At 41.6% G+C, this 26,869-nt stretch overlaps 2 protein-coding genes across 4 annotated transcripts in view; one reads left to right on the plus strand and one right to left on the minus strand.

Moving 5' to 3' along the window:
* Nucleotides 1–26,869, minus strand: part of FAM227B (family with sequence similarity 227 member B) — a 113,472-nt gene that overhangs the window by 12,953 nt on the left and 73,650 nt on the right. The window contains exon 11 of the mRNA XM_060282751.2: nucleotides 1,374–1,412. Coding sequence (XP_060138734.2) covers nucleotides 1,374–1,412 — 39 coding nt within the window. The remainder of the gene's footprint in view (nucleotides 1–1,373; nucleotides 1,413–26,869) is intronic.
* Nucleotides 11,307–26,869, plus strand: part of FGF7 (fibroblast growth factor 7) — a 59,798-nt gene continuing 44,235 nt past the window's right edge. Inside the window, exons 1-2 of one of the 3 annotated variants that reach the window (XM_035131695.3) lie at nucleotides 11,307–11,593; nucleotides 25,427–26,022. In XM_035131695.3, the coding sequence (XP_034987586.1) occupies nucleotides 25,737–26,022 (286 nt within the window). In that variant the 5' untranslated portion in view covers nucleotides 11,307–11,593; nucleotides 25,427–25,736. Of the gene's footprint in view, nucleotides 11,594–24,526; nucleotides 24,920–25,426; nucleotides 26,023–26,869 lie in introns of those variants that run through there. The other 2 variants (XM_035131694.3, XM_035131696.3) reach the window with 2 other exon arrangements.

Here is a 26,869-nt window from a genome sequence, read left to right on the forward strand (position 1 = left end):
AGGTCATGTGGCCAGCATGACAAAGCCGCTTCTGGCAAACCAGGGCAGCACATGGAAACGCCGTTTACCTTCCCGCTGTAGCGGTTCCTATTTATCTACTTGCATTTTGACGTGCTTTCGAACTGCTAGGTTGGCAGGAGCTGGGACCAAGCAACGGGAGCTCACCCCGTCACAGGGATTCGAACCGCTGACCTTCTGATCAGCAAGCCCTAGGCTCAGTGGTTTAACCACAGCGCCACCTGGATCCAAGGTACGACTGTATTATTGTTTTCTAATTTTTTTAATGCCTCATCTTTTAAATTCTGTCTGTCTGGCATAGCCTTGCACCTGGAATAAGAATATCTTACAAACAAGGAGGCTCTGGATTTTCACTTCTTAAAATTCTCATTTTTACATGTAGGACCTTCTTCAGTGCCATTATCTAGACCAGCCTCTCCAAAGTGGTGCCCTTCAACTCTCATCAGCCAGTGAAAATAAATAACTTCTTCATGTAGTTCATAGTTGGGCTGAGGAATTTGCTCCCAACAATTGTAGTGATAGCCACCAACTTGGACAGCTTTTTAATAACATAACAAACATAACATAACATAACATAACAACATGGAGAGGAGGGCTTTCAATGGTTCCACCAGTGCCAGATTTATGTATAAGCTAAACAAGCTATAGCATAGGGCCCCACTTTCTTGGGCCCCCCAAAAAAATTATAGGAAAAAAAACTGGATGTACCTTTCCAAAATATAAGATAAAAAACAAAATACATGCAGCAACAGTATTTTGTGTTGTGTAGGCTCCTATGATGTAAGTAATGGCCCCCGCCTGACAGCCTGCTCCCTAAAATATCACATATAAAGGGCCCCAATTACCTTCTGTAGCTTAGGGCCTCATCAAACCTAAATCTGGCCCAGGCTACCACCCATGATGACTACATTCTACTTCCATTGTTATGGGTGCTATGCTTGTGAATGCCAGTTGCAAAAGGTTCTGGGGACTAATTACGGTAAGCATTTTATTGCTGTTACAGTGGGGAGTTTTATGGGGTTACAGCTACTACGCAGAGGCTGTTTGGCGTCACCTGATGGGAGGATATTCTCCTATACTTTGCAACAATGGTGCACTCACAACAAAGGCAAAAAATAAACACATGATTCCAGGGCATGTGCAGAGCTCCAGCTGAATCATCTTTGTAACTCTAATATGTCACTGCACTTAATCACCATTTGTCACCTTACAATGAAAGGGCTATAAGTGAATAACGGGCAGTAAGAATATAGCATCCAAACACACAATATGATTTCTTAGACATGGCGCCCCCTCCCCTCTACTTCGTATGATATATCATCACAGTCAGTTTCATGCCTGCGTTTGGATTTTACCTTGAGGCTGAGTCAGATCTACAATTCGACTCGGACTCCCTAAAACACAGAAAATAGGTTTTAGTTTTGTATAGAGATGCTTGTCCTTAGTGCATATCTAGTAACTATATTTAAGATAAGATGGCTGCAAAAGTTGAAAAGATAATATTAAGGAAGCACGGAGGAGATACTTCCCTGTTATGATAAATTAAGATTAATTAAAACACTTCTGAGATTCTTAAACCTGTCACTTGTAAATCACAGTTTCCTGGTTTGGATGTAACAGGAAACTGTGGTTTAACAAACTCCAGGCATTTTGCATTATGAAAGTGTGAGAGAAGTAAAACACTTGTTCATGTCATGGTTTATTAAATGGTTACATCTGAACTGGACCATAGAAACACTCCTGCAGTGGATTAAATGTTGATGTGGAATCGCCAAAGATCATCACTGACAGCCCCAGACAACCCAAGCTTCCTTGTCAAGATTTTCCATTATGTGTGCTATTGTTTGAGAGGGTTACTGTTTTACAGAAAACAAATGGCATGTTTTAAAGAGATGCTCGTGCAACAGAAGGTTTCAACCCAATTACAGGATCCTCGGCATGTACATAGGTTTCTTATATTGCTGTACATGCAATTGAAAATGACCAGGCATCTTGTGCATGTTGATTTTACAAAGTTCACTCGATGCACACACAAGTGGAGCAGCTCTTTGTGCTAACACAATTTAAACTTGCATTAATTTGTGATGGGTGTTTGAAGATGAACTGCTTTGCCTGCAGCAAGTTATGATCACTGGAAGAAACAGTCATTACAATAGCTCAACAGTCTTTTGAAAAAGCCCTTTTAATAAATTCCAGCTTCTTTTCAACAAGTTTTCCTGTCTCAGTCTAGAGTGCTGAGAATGGATACCACTCACATTTACGCCCCCAGCTGTTTTCCAAGGCCGTATTTACCTCTGCTGCACTTTCTACTTCATTAATAATCTTGGCAGATACATAATTTTGACTAGAGAAACACAATAGTTTTTAAAGAGACAATGCTCGTTTTGTCCATAAAAGGGCTGTCCATATTGAACTTTTGTACCATGAAGAGCTCTGTATTTGAATAGCTGCTGAACGATAAAAAAATATACTGGCCTTGATCCAATTGTGTGTTTTGCTCAGCAGTTGAGGTTCTAGATACAGAACTCTCTTAAGATGCAGCAATCACAAATCCAGCCCATCCTGGTCTGCTTCCTAACCAGTTCATTGGTGCTACTGCTGATTTCCTGAAAGGGTTCTGTATGTGCAGCTGGACTATGTGTGCAGAACCCACCTGCCACACACAGTTTCTCATTCAGTTAGGGAATACATATGCACCAAAGCTTCACTCATGCAATATATAGTCCCTATGAGGATCGAGGTATCTTTGAAATAATAGCCACAAGTTACCTAGTAATGTTGTAGCTTGGGATGGAGAACCTCTGGCCCCTTAGGCCAGGCTTAACCCACCAGGCACCCCCATTTTGCCCACTAGGTTGTTTTCAAGAAGGCACGCCTGCCCGCCCTAAACTTGACATCATCCGGGACTGCTTCTCCTTCCCAGCATTGATCTTTGAAGCAGCCCTGCACTTTTCAGTGCTAAGCATGATGGACTTCTTCCCACACCAGCTGATGTAAAGGAAGAACAATCTAGCTTGATTCAGCTGTTCCATTAGCAGCATTTTAATGACCTGATGTCATTTCTGACATGCATTTATTGACAGGTGGGTGGCCCCGCCCACTTGTCAAATTTGCTTCTTGATGGAGTTCCTAATGGCCACACATGTTGTAGCTGATCTAGACATACAAGCAATGGTGTTTGGGTAGTCTGCTGCCACGTGCAGTCTATCGTCAATCCTACCCCTAACCTAGGGCAAAATCCATTTTACAAGATCTTCTATGGGTTTGAAATCATGCCCCTTTTCAGGGTTTATGCAGACAGATACACAGTTTTTTAAAGACTGAGATATGGAGGGTAAGAGAAGGGCCATCCCCTTAGAGATGGTTTGTTTCTGATGTCAACCACAGTCCCAGCAGAAGTTCTTTTCCTTCTGCAGTAATTAAAACATTTTGCTGCTTTACAACATTGCAATGCAGAGAAAGCCATCTGGCAGATTTCCCACCTCTTCCAATATAGTAGTTTATAGCTTTTCAGCTGTGGTAGCAGCAAGCTGTGCCTTCAATGCCTTCAAACAATAATTGTTGGGGTGATTGTCTCCACTGGGCTTAATAAACTTCCCAAGCTAGTGTGGTTGGATGAAATGTAGGTGTGGTTTTGTGTGTGTGTGTGTGTGTGTGTGTGTGTGTCATATGATGCCCTGAATGTCCAGTGCCAACATGCACAGCTGCAGCTGGTGGTAAGCCTAAAGCAATTTCTACGGGGATTTGCCTTGAGTGAGCTACACATCCGTTGCATTCTTCATCACTGTTTCAATCTTGATGAAAACTCTGCAGATACTATCTATCAATCAATCAATCAATCAATCATCTGAGAAAGGAGGGGCTATAGCTAAGTGCTGGAGGACATGTTTTGCATGCAGAAATTCCCAGGCTCAATCCCTGGTACTTCCTGTTAAAAGGAGGAGGTAGTGGGTGATAGAAGAAACCTCCAGCTGAGACTCTGGAGAGCTACAGAATACTGGGCTAGATGAACAAATAATCTGGTATAAGGCAGCTTCCTACTTTCTTACAAGAAGCAAAATCTCCAAAAGATGCAGGACTTGCTAGGCATTGGGAACACAATAAAGCAAACATGCAAAAAAGTTTGAAAAATAAATGAAATAAAACTCAAACCAAAATATTCAGATGGTGCTACCTCTGTATGAGCCCTCGGGTGCAGTCACTCATGTGGAGCATTGCAATGGTCTCTACATAGCCCCATAGGTGGGGCTGAATAGACAGGCCAAAAGATAAAGTGATTTAGACTGATGGCAGAGGTTTTTTTTTATTGTATGTCTCTAAGGAATGGTACATCATTCCTTCAATAATATTTTTCCAAGTGTCATCATGACCCCAAGTGCCTTCTGTGGAATGACAACTCTGGAGCAAAGATCAGTCAGCAAGAGATGATGGGCAGGCCACCCAGAGAGATTGTGTCGCTGCTGGCCTCCAGAACATTTTTCCAGTGTATTCTGTGCTAGGTAATAATTGGATCAGTATTCTCCAACATCTGCTGCTGGTTCAGATCTCTTAACTCTCCTTTTTTCCAATCTGACAAGTGTTTTGAATGTAATTAATTCTCTTTAAATTCAGTCTGATAGAGAAAGTGATCTGGTTGTCTTGCTTATCTTGTAGGGCTTGAAGATCAGTTATGGAGAGGAACATATGGGAACAATATTGCTATTTGAACAATAACTTTTCAGAGGAATTTGTAGAACACATTTCACATAGATGAGAAGCCAGTTCAAAAGAATGCCTCTATAAGGCAATGCTGGTGCTTTAGAAAACACAAAACAGGGGAAGGTTGGCTGAATGATATGTGCATTGAAACTTTGAAAGCGAATTATACTAAATCGGTAACCATCAGAGGTGGGAGTAAAAATGAGAACGATTTTCATAGGGATGTGGTAGTCTAATAATTCCTTCCACCGTTGGGATGCAAAAATAAGCTTGTCCCATACAGCTGTGTTTACATCCTGGAAACAGAAGGTGGGCAAAGCTGGGACAATCCCTATTCCTTGCCACCTCAAAAGGTCCCTATCACAGGGAGCCTCAGCAAGACAGGGATGCTAGGAGTCAGGGACCAATGTTGCTTCCAGCAACTAGAAGGCTCAGGACCTTATAAATTCTGGCTTCCTAAACCACACCCTAAGAACAGCTACTGGCAATGAAGGAGTATTGGGGATTGCATATTCCCGCACTACGTAGTAGACTGACAACTCTGGGCCCACAGGCGAATACTGTGTTGTTGCTCCTTGACCTGGATCTGAAGTGGCACTCTTGAGGTCAGGGAGGCAGAATGCTCCACCAACTCCGCTTTCCGTTCTGGGTATCAAATCAGAGCCCCTCGGGGCATCCTCAGCATTGGATTCAGGGAGGTCTGCCTGTTCCTCAAGGTCCTCAACCTGTGGGGTGTCTAGTACTTCCTACGAAGGCTTAGTGCCTGATACCGGGTCGGTGCTGGGCATGACACTGCCCCACTTTCACTTTCCAAATTGTGGTGATCCTGACTTTACTTTTTCAGTACAGAGGACAAAACTTCAAGACACAGAGCTTTGTTTTTTACTCTTGTTTGTGTAAGTCACTTTGAGTTCACCTGTCTGAAATAAGGTTGTTAATACAATAAATAAATAAATACATAGTATAGCATCAGTGTAAATAACATCAGGGGTGGTGTGTGTGTGTGTGTGTGTGTGCGCGCGCGCGCGCAGTGCTTTTTTCAAAAAAAATGTTTAGAGGTACTCTCATTTTCCTACGGTACTCAAATTGAAATACTGCCCCTCATTGAGGCCAAATTTAGATTCACAAAATGTTTAGGAGTATGCATACCCTTGCAACACACACACACACACACCTGGGGAAAAAGCACTGTGTATGTGTATATACATAAAAGTATTACTGAACCGCCAGCTCAAAAGGAAAATTATTGGCAGCATTCAATAAAAGCATTACAATATCATAAAATTATAAAATACAGAACAAATGACTGTCACTGAATCAAATCAAATCAAATCTCTAAAAAGACTTAGCAAGAAGAAGAAGAAGAAGAAGAAGAAGAAGAAGAAGAAGAAGAAGTTGTTTCCAGCAAGCAAAGAAATGCCTTACTGTGGATAGAAACCACATGAATATGGGATAACTGAGGAGCAGTCAGGAGTTTCTCCAGATGATCACAGTGATCTGACCGGGGTATAAGGGATAAGGCGGTTCTTCTGGGAACTTGGTCCTTTTTTTCTTTTTTTTCTTTTTAATTAATTAATTTATTTACTTTACTAGGTTTACATGACAAAAGCATAAGTTCATTCCATGTATCTTTACAATTTGCCTTTCCCCCCTTTCCCCCCAGTCCTTCCCCCTCCCTTCCCACCCTCCCCCCTTGATCGGGACTTCCTTCTTCATATCTTTAACCATGTACACAGTCTGTTCATTCGTGCTTGTATATTCGGGTTGGCTTCTCCCCTTTGTACCCAATTCCTATAAAATGCCCACTTGTTTGTGATTTTTTTGGCATTTATTTTCCCAGGGGAACTTGGTCCTGGGCTGTTTAGGGCTTTATTCACTAACAGTAAAACCTTGAACATGGCTTGGTAATGTATTGGCAGGTAGTGTAGAGCTTTCAGCACCAGTGTAAATATGCTGACATGAAACTGTTCTTGCCAAAAGCTGGGCTGCAGCATTCTATATTACTCGCAATTTCTGAACCAACCTCAGTGGTTCCACACAGTGTATTACAAATTAGATGTTCTCAAGACCTGCACCACTGTGCCCAAGTCACCCCTGTCCAGCTAAGCTGGAAGAAACCCCTCTTGTATCTTGCTGAAATTCAATGGTCTTTGCCACAGTTTACTTTTATTGTATCATTTTTAAAAATTGTTTTTCTGAGCCTTCCAGATACAGCAATAATGACATCTAAATGGAGATGTGGTGTGGTTGGTGTAGTAGTTAAGAGTATTGGGCTAGAACTAGGGAGACGGAGTTCAAGTCCATACTCAACCATGAAGCTCATTCAGTGCCCCTGAGCCAGTCTTGATCTCTCAGCATCACTGAGAGTTCTTGTGAGTCTAAAAGGCAGATGGAGAAGAACTATGTACACTGTTCTGAGCACCTGAGCAAAATAAAGATAACTGAATATGCAAATGATCCCATGGACTTTATTTTTGAAGGGACTCATAATTCAATATATTTTGAAAGTCAGTTTGTGAAAGTACTCTGTGCATGGTTAAAATTGCTTTATTTTAATTGCACCACTGATCGAACAGGCTCCACTCTTAAATTTTCATGCTCCCATCTTCCAAGGTGTGAATGAGCATTTCCTAAAAGCAGTTCAAGAGATGACAAGCTACATGAAGTTTTGCTTGTTCTTTTATATTTTCTTAGCAAGCTTCATGGCACCTCTTCCTATGGGCTGCATGATTCAAATTTTCAATAGGAATCACTTGCAGCAACAGCCTCACACAACCTTGGCAGAAGTCACGGAATTGTAGAACTGTTGCCAACCCACCAGTGGCCCATTATTTTAATCTTTTTTCCTCTCTCCAGGAGCGCATCTTTTCAGGCAACTCCCTAAGTATTTGGCTCTTAGGCAATGTGCTAACCCACATTTCTTTGCTGGGAACCATAGTATTAGGAGATGCTGTAGATACAATACTCCCTACCCTTTGCCCTCTCTCATCAAAACAATGTTGTCATACAAAAGAAGAGGCTTGTCTTTAGCTGTTATTTCAAGTTTTTATAAATTCTCTCATCCCCTCCCCATTTTCAGTCAATGATGACTTCTTCCCAAGGGCTAAAAGAAGACATAAATCAAGTTGAATGTGGATAAGTTTCTACTGTTTTTAATTACGTAAAATATGCAGTTGCTTTTTAGTAAATAAGAAATTCAGAGCTAATACTATGAACATGGGTAAGAATTTAGCCTCCTGGGACTTGCTCATGCCAAATATCTCATACATTAACTGACAGTACTAGGAACAGGCAGAGTACAGAGGTTCCATATACACCACTTTCACAGACTATATGACCTAAACTTCATAGAATGCCATGAAGAAACAACATTAGAGAGTATCAAGCAGCTAGACAAAATTTGATTAACTACTGAGACCCCAACTTTTATGTATTTAATATTATCCAAGTAGATAGAAGCAAACTTCTTTCAAATTAGATAGAGGCTTACATACTCTGTCACAGTCAAGCAATCTCCCAGTGTGCAACCTCAATTTTTGCATGATGACACAGTCCCATGAAGGAAGCAAAATATTTTTTAGCATGTTGGTCCCACTGTTAATCAGTTTCAGCAAGACAGATTTGTGCTGGGTGCACAGAGTTGAAGAATTTCTGCACTGAAGTATGTCTGAGTTGACTGCGGTGGTTCTGGTCCTATTTGGATGGTTGTTTCCAGAGGGTGATGCTTGAGGATTGTTTTTTGTTTTTGTTTTTTTTAATAATAATTTTTATTAATTTTATAAACAGAAAGAAAGAAAAAATGGGCAAAAAGCAAACATACAATGACATAACAAAGCAAATAAACACAAAAGTTTCAAATACAAATCCAATTTCCTTTAACATTATGTATAGGGACCTCCTCGAGTTCCCTCATTCTGCACTTCATTTCATTTTTATCTTTAGCAATTTCCAATGCATTTTTATACAAATTTCTTAAAGTTTCAAATCTTTCATACCTCAATATACTTTACATAATTTACATAATTTCCAAATCCACAGCTTTTATACAATTCTAAATCTAATCTTAACATTCAATTTTAGCATATTTTTTCAAATAAATTTTAAAATCTTTCCACTCTTCTCCTGTCGCTTCTTCTCCCCAGTCGCGAATTCTTCCGGTCATCTCAGCCATTTCCATGTACAGTACTCCATCATTTTCATTTGCCAGTCGTCCACTGTTGGTAGGATTGTTGTTGTTTTTTGGCCCTGTGGAACAGTCAATGGGCAGGTCTTCTGGATCTGATATTATCTCCCATGCTGTTCAACGTCTGCATGAAACCAAGTAGGGTCATCCAGAGTTTTGAAGTATGCTCTCTGCAATATGCTGATGACACACAGCTCTACTTCTCCTTTACATCTGCAGGTGCAGCAGAGGTGGTGCTGGGCTGTCGTCTTACCTCAGTTATGGGCTGGATGAGAGCCAACAAACCGAAGCTCTGTTCAGATAAGACTGATCCAATGTTAGTGGGTGGTTCTCTAGACCAGATGGATGGGAGGACCTTGGACCTTGGTCTTGATGGTGTTACTCTCCCTCTGAAGGAGCAGGTATGTTGCTTGGGGGTACTTCTGAATCCCTTGCTGTCGCTTGAGGTTCAGGTGTCTTCAGTGGCCCGGAGTGCCTTCCATCAGCTTCAGCTGGTGGCCCAGCTACGCCCCTATCTGGACAGGGATAGCCTAACTATTGTTGCAATTTGTTATATGTGGGGCAGCCTCTGAAGAGGGTTCAGAAACACAGTGGCTGTCAGGCTTCAGGGAATCTGACCCCCCCCCCCCAGTAGGCTGCCAGGAATAAACAAACAGGGAGAGTGCTTACCAATGTCTTTTATTCAATATTCACAGAGAGAGGTTTAGAAATTCTGCTTCTTGGAGTAATGATGTTGCTCTGAGTGAAATCCCACCGCCTTGTCTCTCCCATTATATGTCATCCTTATGGTGGCTGATCTGTGCCTTCTGCCTCTGAGCTCTTTGCTCTCCTACTTTCCATGCCCACTGGGTTCTGGGAGGGGAGGTCTGGAATGCTTTCTAAAGACACGGAGTGTCACCTGTCTCTCCTTCTTCCTGCCCCTCTCTCATTATTTCCCAGCTTTCCCCCTCATCTCCCTCTGAGCTATGACCTCCCGTAAACCACTGAAATCCATGCTCTTCCTCTTCTCTGGAAGGGTCAGGCTGGAGAGGTGGTTTCCATAATTCCTCCTCTGTCCAGTCCCTTACAGTGGTCAGTCTGAGTATATTACATCAATATTACACCAAGGCAAGACAGTTTGGGCATATTACATCAGTTTCTGTGCCTAATTCAAAATGCTGGTTTTGACCTATAAAGCCGTAAATGGCTCAGGGCCTCAATACCTCAAGGACCACTTCACCCTATATGAACCGACCCAGACCCTGCAATCATAATCTGAGGCCTTTCTTCATGTGCCCCCTCAAAAAGGTGCGGAGGGTGGCAACATGAGAATGGGCCTTTTCTGCAGTGTCTACCAGTTTGCAGAATGCTCTCCTCAGGAAGACTTGCCTGGCGTCTTCATGACATATCATTAGGCACCAGGCAAAAACCTTCTCCCAGGCCTTTGGCCTTTTAAACTTGGCAGGGGGGATTATTGCTTCTTTGCCACAATGTTATGTATTTTTGTGTTTTTATATTTTAAACCCCTCTGTGATTCTCAGATGAAGGGTGGGACAGAAATTTAACAAACACATTACCACTTTAAAAATTAATTGAAATACTTATTATTCAAAACTAAAGTCAAACCACTATAATTATTACTGCAGTAAAGGTTGCAAAAATGCTTTACATAGTAGCTTCTACTTAGCATATAAAGGCTGCAGTAATGGCATCCTTTTGACATATTCAGCAGAAATTGGCCAGACTGCCCAGTCTGATTTTCAAGGTCTTTTCATGATAAACCTCTTGAGGGGGAAAAAAGAGCTTGTGCCAGAGTTGTCTTTCAGGACCGCAGCCTCCCACCAACCAACTATGGATCTTACTGTTATTTTTTAAAAGTTAAGGAAGGTTGTTCTCCTGACAGAATATTTTATAGTGAGCAAAAAAAAAAAGTCTAGCAAAAGCCTTCCAAATTTGAGGATCACATGATATTATGAAGACTGTGATTTGTTGGGATAAAGGATTTAGTAGCATAGCTTTATCAGGAAATGTATCTAATCTGTCGCTATGATCCAAGCAGTAGTGTTTGGAGAAGGTATGTGCTTGAGCTCGAAACAGCTGAGCAGCAGTTTTGGCTGATGAAAAGTATCTCTCAGATTCCATAAGGCTTCTATTTCTCCAAGTTAGTTAGTAAGATTTTATTCTTCAGCGGAGAATAATATATCATTCTGTATCTTACATTTGTTTTTACTCATCAAATTAGATGCAACACACATGGTCAATAATGGTCAAAAATTCTTCAATATTACATATTCAAATATTTTATGCAATAGCTAATATTATAAAGACAGCTTTTACTTGAGTCATGGCATCTATTTTTGATTCCAGAGCTCATCCTATAAATATGTGAGTGGGCATATTAATGCATCTATAGAAGTCTATCCTGTTCAAAAGAGACAAGGTCTCAACTACAGTTAGCACCCTTTCCCTATGTTAGTCTACTAGAATATCCATTCCTACAACTTTATCCTTAGCCAAGTTATTCTGACATTTTACATTTACAAGTGGAAGACTGAATGCTTTCAGCAGTCACCTTTCCTGGGAGTTGTCGACCATCGTACTTTGGAAAATGGCATAATTCCATAGGATTGCCACATTTTACGACTATACATGTTTTGGATGTATATCATGGGAAGTTTTCTGGAACACTTTGAGAGAGATATTTGAAGAATTAAGGTCTGTAGCATTTTGATTTTTCTTATGCTTGGAGCTCAAAGTATATTTGCTAACATTTGTAGAGATCGGCACGTAATTGATACATACTGTGACCTATCACTTAAAAGATATTATTTATTGCTTTAGTGAGTGACTTTGCTAAACTACTGAAAGATAAGGCAAGCATGTTTTAAAGAGAAAGGTCTCATATGCCAAGGATCTTTGTGAGATGAATCAAAGGCTTATGTAATCTGAGCTATCTCAATAAATCTCTCCCATTAAACCCTTTAAGATCTCTAAACTGGCTCTTCAGAAACACAGGGGCTTAAGAGTATATTGGAACATTGTTAGAACTTAATCTGAAGACTGTTGGACAATTCATTTTAAAGCAAGAGGAATGGAAACTGTTGTAGAAACAGCCTGACGAGACCAGAAGCAACAGAGGTGTTCAACCAGAGTACTAGACTTCCATTTAGAGATAGAGGTGTGGGTTTACACAGAAGCCATTAGAATGGCTTGCAATGGGAGGCTGATGAAATCTGTGGGATCCTGGAGAGCCATGTTGACATGGCTGGTAGTCCTGGTGAAATTCTAGTCATTCCATAGGATATAGAAATAGCTTTAGGTGTTTGACAAGATTGCTACTTAGATTACTCAGGGTGATCATGGAGGTGGTTCTTACACAACTCCAGGTACTGTTAGATGGAAATTGATTGTCTAGATCCATTTCAGTATCATTTCAGATCTGATTTTGGGCATCCTGATGCTACTGTTACTGGAAGCAAAGGGTGGCTGTTCTTCCAGTTAGACATAAGAGATACAGTGGTACCTTGGTTCTCAAACTTAATCCGTTCCGGAAGTCCATTCCAAAACCAAAGTGTTCCAAAACCAAGGTGTGCCTTCCCATAGAAAGTAATGCAAAATGGATTAATCCGTTCCAGACTTTTATAAACAACCCCTAAAACAGCAATTTAACATGAATTTTACTATCTAAAGAGACCATTGATCCATAAAATGAAAGCAATAAACAATGTACTGTACTATAAAATCAATAAAACAGTATTGTAGATGATAAAAATGAAAATGTAATTTTTTATTACCTGCACTCCATCAGTAGCTGAACTGGGTTCCACACAGTCACAAAAACATAAAAAGCCACAAAAACACAAAATAGATAGCAAAAAAAGGACAGACCTCAGCATAGCACTCAGAACAGAAGTGTGGCACTCAAAACGGAGCACGTTCAGCTTAAAAAAAAAGTCTGCAGACCGGAACACTTACTTCCAGGTTTGTAGCGTTTGGGTTCCAAGCTGTTCAAAAACTAAGTTCGAAAACCAAGGTACCACTGTACAGTACATACAAGTCTACACAGGAACAAACTAGATGTGCTGGTGGCAGACATGCTTGTAATAATAATAATTATTATTATTTATTATTTATACCCCGCCCATCTGGCTGGGTTTCCCCAGCCACTCTGGGTGGCTTCCAACCGAATATTAAAAACAGTACAGCATCAAACATTAAAAACTTCCCTAAACAGGGCCGCCTTCAGTTGTCTTGTAAAGCGGAGTCTTATCGCATTCACCAATAAAATGGAAGACCGGCATTTTAAAATAAAGTGAGTGTTTTACCTCTGCGGAGATGGTGGCAAAAAAAAATCTAGTGAGAATTTGGGTTCAGGTGAGGCAGTGGAAGTGAAGAATTTGTGCCTGGGATCAGTGATGGGCTAGAAGAGAGCCAATGAATTGCAACTTGATTATGTCTAGATGGAAAAACTGTCGGTAGGTGGCTTGTCTGACGATGGATGTAGTGTTCAATCTGTCCAGGATGGGGATGTATAGCATCTGTAATTGTTGATTGATCCAGCTTTCTCACTGGAGATCAAAGTGGCAACGGTGGCATGTTGTGCCTTCTACCAGCTTAGGTTTGTATGCCAGCTGCTGGGGCTCTTGGACAGAGAGAGCCTGGGCAAGCGAACCATGCAATAATAACCTCCAGGCTTGATTACTGCAGTGAATTCCTTGAAACACAGCTGCCAAACTGCTAACTGGAACTGCCCCAGGAGGCCCGTTTTGAAACAACTTTGGTGCCTGCCCGCGCAGCTCTGGCCGCGCAGCTCCGCCTGCCCGCCGCACTGGGAAACGGGGTGGGGCAGGGGCGCCAGAGGGATCCGTCGCACCACGGCGCCAGGGCGCCAAATATACTTAAGACGGCCCTGTGCACAGCTTAGAATTACTTACCTCCCAGTGACTGTCTCATTCGCTTGTTATTTCTATCTACAAAAGTATCAGTCGGTGTACTTCTAAAAGCAGGGGGCAAAACTATTTTATATTAATAGAAGTTGGGTCACTATGGATTATTGATTTAACACTGTGAAGTCTGGATTTCATCCAACTAAGGTTTCTTCAGAGCAGACGCATTGAAATTAATGGACATACAATTTATTTCAGTGGGTCTATGATGAGTAAAACTTAGTTGGCTGCAACCCTCTCTCTGATATGATGTTGCTCTCAGAGGAGTGCTAATTTAACATGTTTTTGAGCATATGATCTACATTGGATGCCTCTTTCAAGATGCTCCTACCTAATAATAATAATAAAATAATAATAATAATATATTATTATTATTATTATTATTATTATTATTATTATTATTATTATTTACTAGTGTATTTCAGCCCGTTCAATAATGGGCGCTAGAACATCCCGGGGTTTGGAGAAGCGCTTGCGCAGCGCTTCTCTGAACCCTGGGACCTGTCCTTGCTGTCGGCGGCAGAGGGACAGGAACGAAGGAGGAGAAAGCAGCCCTTTCTCCTCCTTCCTTCCTCTCCCTCCGCCGCCGACAGCCCTTTCTGTCGGTGGTGAGGGGAGAGGAATGAACGGAGAGAAAGCAGCCCTTTCTCTCCGTTCGTTCCCCTCCCACCACCGCCGACAGAAAGCACAGATCCCGGGGTTGCCGGCTCTGTCGGGTGGGGGGAGGGAAAAGCAATCCGATCCTCTGCTTCTCCCTTCCCCCACCTGACAGAGCCAAATGCCGGCTCTGTTGGGCAGGGGGAGGGAGAAGCCGAAGACCGATCGGATCTTCTGCTTCTCCCTCCCCCCCACCCGACAGAGCCGGCAACCCCGCAGCGGGGGCTTCTCACCGTTTGCCTTCCCCCCAGGGGGAGGCAAATGGCGAAAAACCCCGCCACACCATACTTCGGCTCCGGGACTGGCTTGGCAGTGGCGGGAAGAAGGGGAGGAATTCCTCCCCTTTTTCCCGCCGCCGCCAAGCCAGTCCCCCAGCCGAATTGCCCACTGCCGCTTCGACTTCCTCGGCTACGGCAAGCAGGCAGACAGCTCGCCTGCTTGCCTTCGCCCATGAAGCGCTGTTCCATGCCAGCGCATCTCCAGCATGAGACGGGGCTTCAGAGCGGCGGTTGGCGGAGCGGCGGTTGGCGGTTGTCTCTGCCTCCAATCCCTGTGTCCCTGGCGCACATGCGCAGTACCCCAGGGACACACGGGACAACTTGGACGCAGGGACAACTTGGACTTTATTATATAGGATACCACACCCATCTGGTTGGGTTTCCCCAGCCACTCTGGGCGGCTTCCAACAGAAAAATAAAATAACAGAATTGATTAAACATTAAAAGCCTCCCTAAACAGGGCTGCCTTCAGATGTCCTCTAAAAGTCTGGTAGTTATTTTTCTTTTTGACATCTGGTGGGAGGGCGTTCCACAGAGTGGGTGCCACTACCAAGAAGGCCCTCTGCCTGGGTCCCTGTAACTTGGCTTCTCGCAGCGAGGGAACCGCCAGAAGGCCCTCGGCACTGGACCTCAGTGTCCGGGCAGAGCAATGGAGGTGGAGACGCTCCTTCAGGTATACTGGACTGAGGCTGTTTAGGGCTTTAAAGGTCAGAACCAACACTTTGAATTGTGCTTGGAAACATACTGGGAGCCAATGTAGGTATTTCAAGACCGGTGTTATGTGGTCTCGGCAGCTGCTCCCAGTCTAGCTGCCGCATTCTAGATTAGTTGTAGTTTCCAGGTCACCTTCAAAGGTAGCCCCACATAGAGCGCATAGCAGTACTCCAAGCGAGCGATAACTAGAGCATGCACCACTCTGGCGAGACAGTCTGCGGGCAGGTAGGGTCTCAGCCTGCGTACCAGATGGAGCTGATAGACAGCTGCCCTGGATACAGAATTAACCTGCACCTCCATGGACAGCTGTGAGTCCAAAATGACTCCCCCGCCTCCTGTCCCCCACGAACAGTACTTCTGTCTTGTCAGGATTCAACCTCAATCTGTTAGCCACCATCCAACCTCCAACCGCCTCCAGACACTCACACAGGACCTTCACCGCCTTCACTGGTTCTGATTTAAAAGAGAGGTAGAGCTGGGTATCATCCGCATACTGATGAACACCCAGCCCAAACCCCCTGATGATCTCACCCAACGGCTGCATATAGATGTTAAAAAGCATGGGGGAGAGGACAGAACCCTGAGGCACTCCAAAAGTGAGAGCCCAGGGGTCTGAGCACTCATCCCCCACCACCACTTTCTGAACAGGGCCCAGGAGGAAGGAGCGGAACCACTGTATGACAGTGCCCCCAGCTCCCAACCCCTCTAGATGGTCTAGATGTTATGGTTGATGGTGTCAAAAGCCGCTGAGAGATCCAGCAGAACTAGGAAACAGCTCTCACCTTTGTCCCTAGCCCGCCGGAGATAATCAACCAGTGCGACCAAGGCAGTTTCAGTCCCATGATGAGGCCTGAATCCTGACTGGAAGGGATCCAAATGGTCCGCTTCTTCCAGGCGTGCCTGGAGTTGTTCAGCAACCACTCGCTCAATCACCTTGCCCAAGAATGGAAGATTTGAGACTGGGCGATAGTTGGCCATATTGGCCGCATCTAAAGATGGTTTTTTAAGAAGCGGTTTAATAACTGCCTCTTTCAGCAGGTGTGGGAAGGCTCCCTCACAGAGAGAAGCATTCACCACCTCGCGAAGCCCATCGCCCAGTCTTTCCCGGCTAGCTTTTATAAGCCAGGATGGGCAAGGATCAAGGAGACAGGTGGTTGGTTTCACTCGTCCAAGCAGACTGTCCACATCTTCGGAGGTAACAGATTGAAATTGATCTACCTTCTGAAGTTAAGCGAGTGCCTCTTTGACCATGACAGCACAACTGTAGAATGGCTAATACATGTTTGCTCTCCTGGGCCTTTTAAACATCAGCTGGGTTTCTGATATGGTCAGTGCTTTTTTCTGGGGGTACTCAATGGTATCCAGTACCAGCACCATTTTTCTAGAAGAAAAGCACGGGATATGGTGGTTCTTAATCTGCTGATTTTATTGTCATTGATATTTTAGTTAGGTTGATTCTAATTTATCTCTAAGTGCCACTGTGAGAGTACTCTGTACAGAATGTGTGGGATATCATTGTTAAGAATAGATAAATTATAATATGGATGGGATTCTAAATCTCCTCCACTTGTGGCTTATCTGCCCACCCAGAACCTGTCTTTTCAGCTACACTGCTCTACTGAAAGTGAGTTTGGGTAAGAAAAAAAGCAGTGAACATGAGAAGGGTTCCTGACCCACATACTCCCATTTGCCCTAAAAATTGGAGCCCTTAACTTAATGTGAGGTAGCAGCAGACCTGGGTTTAAACAATTTCATCTATTATATCTCATTCTGTCCTCTGTTGTGTCTTGACCCACCATTGTCTGCATCTCTCTAGTAATAGTAATGTAACTTGTAACATATGTGTAAGATGACTGCATTGCATACTGTTTAATTTGTCAAATCATACATTTTGAACCGTCTCAGTCTATTAATAATATCCAATAAAATTTCCACCTTTACTTTTATAATTACTGCAAATTCAGCCACGAGCCACCATATTTAAAAATTGCCTTCAAATGACTTGAATACAGTAATGAAAAATCAGTTCTGTAAGCTTCATAGGAGTTAAGAATCATTTGAATAAATAGGTCTGTGAGTGAATCAGCTCACACGTTCAGTTATCTTTTTTATCAAGATATAGAAGTCTGTACTAGACAATGCATATTGTCAAGAAAGTCTATGCTATGTGACCTGTTGGTAAAATAACCCATAGGAATTCCAAAAATTACTCCTCAAACTGGTTTAGTTCCATTAAAGTTAATGGCCTTACAGCAGCAGAAATGGCATCCAGATTCCTTAGTCATCCTTAAATACATTACTCAGGAGTAATTCCAAACCCAATGGGACTACTTTGGAGTAAGTGATATGAGACCATAGCCATGAGCTTCAGCAGGACTTAAATATACAATAAGAAGCAGAAACTGCTGATTGCCGTAATTGTTCACTTATGCCAATGTATCTACATATCTGTTATTAAGACCTTTTGTAAGTTTTATCTACAAAGGAGTCAGCTGGCCTACACCATTAGCACACTTCTAAAAACAGTGGATAAAACCGTTTTAGATTTCCAGAAGTTGCATCATTATGGATTATTGTTTTAGCACTGCTAGTTCTCTCTAATATGATGTTGCTCCCAGAGGAATACTGATTAAAACAGGAACCAGATGTGCTTTCTATGACCAGATTGGGAAAAAAAGATGAAAAACTACACTAGAGAAATTCAATTGAAATAAAAAGAATGCCCCGAGGGCGTTTCTGGTTTGGGTGGCAGTGGTGACTATGTAAGTATTTGAGAAGAATGGAGCAGGCACTGGAATGGAAATAACTTTAAATAAAAGAATAATAAAAATCCCTCCCAGACTTAAAAGGGGAGGGGGGATTGCTGAGACCACCAAGATTCTCAAAAACATGTTTTGATTGTACTATAAGAACCAAATCAGGTTAAATAATACATTTGGCCACGACTAGAATGAAGGCTGGAGAAGCTCATCTGTGAAATAAAAAATAAAAGTTCCAGGTTTGGAGCTTCAAAGATACACCGGATGAACGTGGAAAGGATTCTAAATATACCACCTATCCGAAACACCTTAGAGACCAACCAAGTTTGTCATTGGTATGAGCTTTCGTGTGCATGCACACTTCTTCAGATACACTGGAGCAGAAGTCACCAGACCCTTATATTTAGTGAGAGTTTGGGGAGGGGTATTACTCAGAAGGGTGGAGGGAATGGGTGATTGGCTGATAGGTGTGGTAAACCTGTTGATGACTGTTAATGACTGCAATTAGTCTTACAGGAAAAAGCAAGGGGTGAGATGGCTAAATACATTATCATGTATAATGAAATAAGAATCCAATGTCTATTCAGACCAGGTCTCTCCATGGTTTTAAGTTGCAATTCAGCAACTGCTCTTTCCAATCTATTTCTGAAATTCTTTTGTAATAAGACAGCTACTTTGAGATCTTGTATAGAATGTCCTGGGAGATTGAAGTGTTCTTCTACTGGTTTCTTTGCCTTGTGATTCCTGATGTCAGATTTATGTCCATTCTAACCGGCAAAAGACAAATTTATTATGATGCATTTCTCTTCTGGGGATCTTCCATAGGAAAACCTACAAGCTCCCCCCAGGAGAAGGGGCTGCCCACCAGTCCAGACCATCCTGGAAAAACAGGCAACCCCTTAGACTTATACAGTAAATGGGGGGGGGGTTGTTAAAAAGACAACAATGCTAAGGGTGTGGCAGAACAATCTTGCTGAAAAGGCCAATAAGACAAAATGTAAACCCAGTAAGGTGAGGAATCAGAAGCGGGACTGAATCCAGATACACTTCCGCTTGTATTATTTATTTCATAAAATTTATATACTGCTTGATTAAAAAAAAAACCACACACACACACACAAGAAAAACTAAAGTGGCATTGCCGTGGCTGAAGCTGCTAACAGTTTTAGCAGCTGGCTAGGCAAACATTACTATCTTCACATTTCTCCTGCACTCTTTGCTTCCTGCTTTATTTGGAGATGTGCCTTCTTTCCACGGATGGGTATATGCTTGGCACCCTGTTGCAGGAGTGCAGCCACTATTTTGTACTCATCTCAAGCTAGATGGGGCTAGCCCCCGTTTTATGCCTACAAGGCACAGTCTTCAAACAGTGCTTCAAAATGCTAATTTGGCTCAAGCAAACTGAAGGCAAGAAATAGGACCTTTGGATAAATAGGAACTCTTGCTTCATGTCTGTTTCATAGAGCAGGTAAGTAAGTATGAATATTATAGGATATTTATTAGCTTTGGGGTTATCAGTGGCTACTTCCACGCGGGTGGCACTGTGGGTTAAACCACTGAGCCTAGGGCTTGCCGATCAGAAGGTTGGCGGTTCGAATCCCCGCAACAGGGTGAGCTCCCGTTGCTCGGTCCCAGCTCCTGCCAACCTAGCAGTTCGAAAGCATGTCAAAGTGCAAGTAGATAAATAGGTACCGCTACAGCGGGAAGGTAAATGGCGTTTCCGTGTGCTGCTCTGGTTTGCCAGAAGCGGCTTTGTCATGCTGGCCACATGACCTGGAAGCTGTACGCTGGCTCCCTCGGCCAATAATGCGAGATGAGCACAGCAACCCCAGAGTCGGTCACGACTGGACCTAATGGTCAGGGGTCCCTTTACCTTTTACCTCCACTGTAGAAAGGCAGTGGTCATCAGAAGTGGGGAGAGTGCTCTGCACTCAGGTCCTCCTTGCATTCTTCCCATAGGTTAGCTGCAGTGAGAACAGGATGCTGGATGAGATGGGCCATTGGCTTCATCGAGCAGGGCTCATCTTCTTGTGGAATTACAAGCCAAAGAATCACAGAGTTGGAAGGTACCTTCCAAACGGGTATCTTTTCTCATACTTTGCTGCTAAAGCTGGGATATCTGTTCATCAGTATGCTACATCGAAAAAGCAGAAACATGGGCGTAAAGGTAAAAAAGGTAAAGGACCCCTGGATGGCTAAGTCCAGTCAAAGGCAACTATTATGGGGTGCGGTGCTCACAGTGCAACACGTGCAAGGCTTGTGGCCACAGAACCTTTAACTTAATCCATGCACTGCTTCTCCTGCACTGCCTGGAGTACTATTAATATTGTGGGCATTTTTGCTGCATGCCTAAAGTAACCTATGAGCATGTCAGATGGTAGCCCTGTTTAGGGAAGTTTTTTTATAAAAAAAACAAAAACTGATGATTTAATGTATTTTTAATCTCCTGTTGGAAGGTGCCCTGAGTGGCTGGGGAAACCCAGCCAGATGAGCGGGGTATAAGTGACAAATTATTATTATTATATTATAATTATTATAGTAAGCAAAAGTCTTATTAGACTCCCAGGGATCCCATGCTCATGTAAACACATGTTTGAAATTTTGGATTTAAGAGTCCTGAAACTTCCTCACGTTTCTTCTCGAACTCCATGGAGAAGCATTTCTCCATTTACCCCTTCGAATGGATCCAGAAAAAATATCACAATGGGATTTTCACACCCTTTGGCCATGACGTGGGCATGGGAAGATGATGTGACTGAAAGAATTTCAGAGAAAGATCCCAGTCAACTTGTCACAAACGGTGTACTGATTTCTTTTCCCATGCCAGTTAATGTTAGAGGGGAGAAGTTAATGGTCTTTGTATAGGTTTTTAAAAACAGGTTAAAGTACGTTAGCCCTCTGACCCCTGCCAAGGAACATCATTCTAGACAACTGACAAGACATCAGGCTTATAACTCAGTTTGAAATAGTATGTGATGTATAGACCTAGTATCTGTGCCAGCAAGAAGAAACTCATAAAAATCCTTCAGGATTCCAAGGAATTAGAATTTTAAACAGTTGAAAATGTCAGGTATTCGTGAAGAAAGTTGTTTTATTTGACCGTACTCCTACTCGATTCCCACAAATCCATCCCCTTTCCCTGTTACAAAATAAACACACTGAAGATCATTCTATCAGCGTTTTTTGTATTAACATTCAGCAAGGAACTATATAAACATTTCCAGCAAATGCAGCTTACTACGAATGTGTTTGCTCACTGGGTAAAATCCCCTTTTTTGGTTCATGCTCAACTTTGTTTAACTGAGAATCTTTGCCAGAACCTCTTTTTCACGGGGCAGGCACCTGCTTGAGGGTGACTTCAAGCTGAAACTGGACATGATCTTTATCACCTTGTCTGTCCCAGCATATTTGATAAATAGGAGGCACAGAGGGCTTGAGCCAAATTGGTCCCATGGGATAAAGAGATTTGTAGCTTTATTTCTTTTTGCCTGCCAGGACACAGCTAAAGGAGAAAGTGGAATGATTACTACTTCTGAATGGAAAAAATAAAAGGAAGAAATACCTGATAATTCTCTAATCCAAGATGTAACTCGTCAGGCAGAAGATAATTTTGACTCTTTAATTTATTTATTTTAAAAACTGCCACCAGCAAGAGTTAAAGCAAAACTTTCCTAGATGGGCCACAATGAAAATAATGCCAAAATTATTGTTTTTTATATTTCTTTTTTTCTTGTAACACTTCAAAAGAAACAGAATAAATTACTGAAATTCTAACAAACCCTTCCTCCGAGGGACCCCCCCAAGGCAAACAAGCAAGTAAAAAAACAATGACCAATAAGCAACCACAAAATTGGTATTTCATAAATGTTTATGGGAAGAAAGAAAGTCTCCCTGCCTGACCAATGGAGCTTATATTACATATCTGAATGCTTTTAGTGGCATAGTGTTTTTGTTAGTGGTTTAATATTTTTCAGGTATCATTGTTTTATGTTGCAATATTTTAAAATATATTTAAATAAAATATTGATTCAAGAACATAAAAATCCATAACACTGAATCATGTTGAGTCTCTAATCACCTTTTCTGTATAGCTTGCTGAACACCAAATCTTAGCTGTTGATCCCAGTTGCGGGTCACAGGCTGAAGCAAATAATTGTTAATTATACAGGAGCCTAATTTTATTTTAAATACTCCTTTTGCTATTTCAGTATGCAAAATCATAGCTCACTAACCGGTACAAGTATTCACCATCAACAAACCAGAAAAGCAAACAGAGATGAAGATTTTGGGCTGTGCTTTGCAACAATTATTATGAAATATGTCTTGAAAAAATGTTTTCAAGTACACAGATTTATCCATTGAAATCCCAAGAATGTGCTGTTTCACTGACCCATATAAGAGACACTTAAGAAACAAACTGCTTTGAACACCTAGGGCACATGCTCGAAAATAATTTTACACAATTTAGCTACCACTCCTACACACACTAAATACTCATCTATACATTCAGCAGAGTCAAATTTAACATTTATAAGAAGCAGGGACATTACAGCTGGGAGTCAGTTGTCCCACCCAGTGATATTTATCATAGTCAGACATGGAATGACTGTCAATTAGTAAATTAGAAAAGTATTAGCACTGTTCCAACTTTAAACACCTGCTGAAAACTCTTCTATTCTGTTAGGCCTATGCAGGCACTTAAGAAAACATAGCTCCACACTGGTTTCTGATTTTGGACTTTTTTAAAAAAATGGTATTTATTGTATTGTTTTACGTACAGCTGTTAACTGCTTTGATATGTTCTGGATGAATTAGTGAAATATAAATATTCTTATAAATAAATCCTGGAAGCTGGCAAGATGCCACACACTTAGCCTGTGCAGGTTGGCTCATTTTATCCCCTTTTTGACTGAAATAATGGGTTTATACACACTGACCTTTTGCCCCGATCTTTCAGGCAAAGATTCACGCTTATAAGCTCCGTGACCAAATGTGGGTTTCTTTTTTGTCCTGAAGCTTTCCCCATGAAAAGCTGCTCTTTAGTGCTCAATTGGCACAGACATCAATTCGGGGTTTTCTGCAGGTTGCCATCTGCTCTGATTGAGCTTTAAAGAACAGGTTTTCATAAGGAAAACTTTGGAGCCAAAACAAACAAACCAGGTGATCAGGCATGGAGCTTTAAAGCACAGACAGTGCGTGGAAAGAGTGGAGGAAAGGTAAATGTGGATGATGACTTCTTTGTGTGGGATCAGGGGAATTTCCTGTGTGGAATTGAGTGAGCAACCTCCTGGGCATGTTTATGAATCATAGAATTGTAGAACTGGAACTTTTGAACAAATGTTATTTAAATTTTAAAAAAATAGTTGGATAGTGACTGTGAGGGTCATCTAGTCTAACCCTCTGCAATGCAGGAATCTTTTGCCCAATGTGGAGATTGAACCCACATCCCTGAGATTAAGAGCTTTACCAATTTAGCAATCTAATTCTTTTGGGTTGCATGCATCTCTGCCATCTTGCTTGAGACTTTTTCTTTGGAGCTAATGTTTGACAAATGCTTACTATTGGATGAGCTACTCTCTCTGGGAGACTTTGAAGGTTGCCACTGAGATTTAAAAGTTTTTGTAATGTGTGGAGCGGGCAGAAAGGTTGTAGGACTCAGTGGAATTAGCTTGTTTAGTTACTATCATTTCATTACTTGAGATACCGGTAAAGAGGGCTTTCCACTTAGATTAAGTTTTTACCAGAAAGGTGACTGGAAAATCACCAACATTTGGAAATAGTAGAGGGAATGGTAGCTAAAGTGAGCAGAGCTACTGACAGCCATTGTCCTGTTACTGAGGGTGGGGTCAGCAGTTGGTCCAAGGGTCCCCATTCGCATTGGCTCTGCAGGAGCCCTCGTACACAATATAGGAGCAGAATCATATAACACTAGCGAGTTCTAAGGTCTGTTGCCCCCATTTATGTTTGTGTAGAACCATGTATCTGTAGGTGAAAAAATGCACTTGCAGAAAGCAGAGAATACAGATTAGCTCAGTTTTCGATTGACACTGATATGATTGATTATGCACACAAGCATTTGTTAGCTTTTATATATATATATTTATTTTTTTCTAACGCCCTCAATCTACCTCGCCTGTACGAAATAACAATTCTGTGCCATTATCTGTGGGAGACAATGATCAGAGAGGAATCAGCAGGCTTTGGAAAATGATTCAGAAAAGAATTACGCTTCACTAAACAAGGAGGCAACACAAGCAGTGCATGAACTGGAGTCAGAAAACCCAGTATTTCTAGAAAAGTGGCAGGTTTGAGATTCAGGGCACCAGCCATGTTGATAGCTCCCTCTGATGACCATAGAATTCCACACAACATTTTATTTTTGTTCATGCAGTCAACTGACAGCTGACTGCTTGTGTCCTAATTGCTTCCAAGAGAGGTCAGCAAAGGTTTTCCTTTTTTTAAAAAAGCCTGAACAGACTTAACAGTACACACACACACACAAGTGTGCACGCACACATGCTCGCACACACCCTCTCGCGCGCATGTTGATTTATGGAAACAATTATGATTCTGTCGCAGTCTTTCTGAGCTCCGAAAGTTTGTAGCTACAGTAGAGCGTCTCATGTTGCAAAAGGCAGACAACAGAAATGGAATACTTGTGTGTCCAGCTGTTATCAACAGGAGCAAGTAAGTCATCTGTCTTCTTTAAAACATCTTAAAAGATTTCTTAGCTGCTAACAGCATTTTTCGTTGTCATGATTTTGTAGTATCAGAAGCAACGTTCTCAGTGTCTTATGCAGCAGTGGCAATGGAACTGTATATATATGGACTATGTAAAAAAAATAGAACTGAGTGTACTTTGTCCTGGTAAATCTTAAGATACCAGAGCAAGCTTTTAGGGAAATTACTACTAAGACAAATACATGAAGCAATCAAGGGAAAGAGGATGCAATAGCGGTTTTCTCCTGAAGAGTTTGGCAATTTAACTGAATCATCAGACTCACTAGAAAACTACAGAACAGGAGAAACGAGGGCTGTATATCAACATTTAAAATGCCATGTTAATAACAGAAATGATAGCTCACATACACACAAACTCTTCTCCCCCCTACTGTTTTATTCCCATAGCATGAAAGATAGTTGCTTTGCTTATGTAATGGCCATAAAAATTTATGCATACCACTTTCTTCATAGATCTTTTGCTTTCAGTGCGAACAGAGAATACAAGTAGCAAAGGAGGACACAGCAGCCGAGGTTATTGCAACCTGCTTCTTTAAAGGATATCCTGGCTGAAAGGATTTTTAAGGATTTTTATTCTCTTCAATACCTGCATCTTAAAAAATAGTAAGGACTGGAATTCTGGAAGAGGGAACAGTCGCTGGTTAAATTACTTTACAATTCAAGGGAAAGGCAGAGGACAGGTCAATGACCAAGGAAAGACGATCTACTGAAGACGGATTTTTTTCATTATGTTGTTCGTGAGTACCCAGAACACTGCACTATAATGCACAGATGGATATTGACATGGATCCTGCCAACTTTGCTCTACAGATCATACTTTTACATTATCTTCCTCATGGGCGCTATATCGTTAGCTTGCAATGAGATGACCCCAGAGCAAATGGCTACAAATGCAAACTGTTCTTCCCCTGAGCGACATACCAGAAGTTATGATTACATGGAAGGGGGGAATGTAAGAGTAAGAAGACTTTTCTGTCGAACTCAGTGGTATATCAAGATTGATAAGAGAGGCAAGATAAAAGGAGTATTGGAGCGTAACAGCAACTACAGTAAGTAATCTCTCTCCTGCAATATGAATGGATAGTTTTGTATCTGTATGTACTGCCATATATATTTTCTTCTTCTTAATGTAACTTATGGTGCCCCAGTTCTTTTAAAGCATACTGACTATGCCTTCCTAATAATGTGGCAGGGCATTTGGTACTGATTTTGAAATACGTCATTTTCAAAAATACGTTTCCAATATGTTGTAGATCTGCTAATGTATTACTGGCAGCTGGCAACCATTAACAGAAAAAGACTATTATAACAAGTGAATTAAGGTTGTTAAGTATTAAAAGTCTCAAACCACAAAGCTCTATCCTCATAAAATTATTATGAAACATTAAAGAATGCTTGTAGTATACACCCTACCTGTAAGTATAATGTCTTAACACCATAGGGAAACTTCCCCACACCTCAAATTGAAGCAGAGACAATGATGAATGATACCTTGCAAAAACTAGCCTGATACTTTGCCAAACCTGGAATGAAGACTAATTTATTTCAGAGTCCTTTTTCACCACGATGATAATAAAATGTAACAGTATTTTCTTCTGTCCCCCCCATCCATGATTTTTATCTATTTAGCTGAATAGGGAAGGCAACCTATTTTTAAAACCTGCAGGAGATTGCTTAATGACAATTTTGATGTTGACACACATCTCTTAAAATATTTTTCATCCGAAAGTATTTTAATAGCATTATATATAGATCTTATGATAGTATATGTTTATTGTGCACAGGTAAGTACTGCATTTATATTAAAAACAATTTAACAGTAATAAACAATGTATTTCAGTCCTGATTATAATGGTAAAGAGTAGATCAGCAATTATTGTACTTAATTGTAGTATA

Source organism: Zootoca vivipara, chromosome 13 (assembly GCF_965207765.1).
Source record: "Zootoca vivipara chromosome 13, rZooViv2.hap1.1, whole genome shotgun sequence".
Lineage (NCBI taxonomy): Eukaryota > Metazoa > Chordata > Lepidosauria > Squamata > Lacertidae > Zootoca > Zootoca vivipara.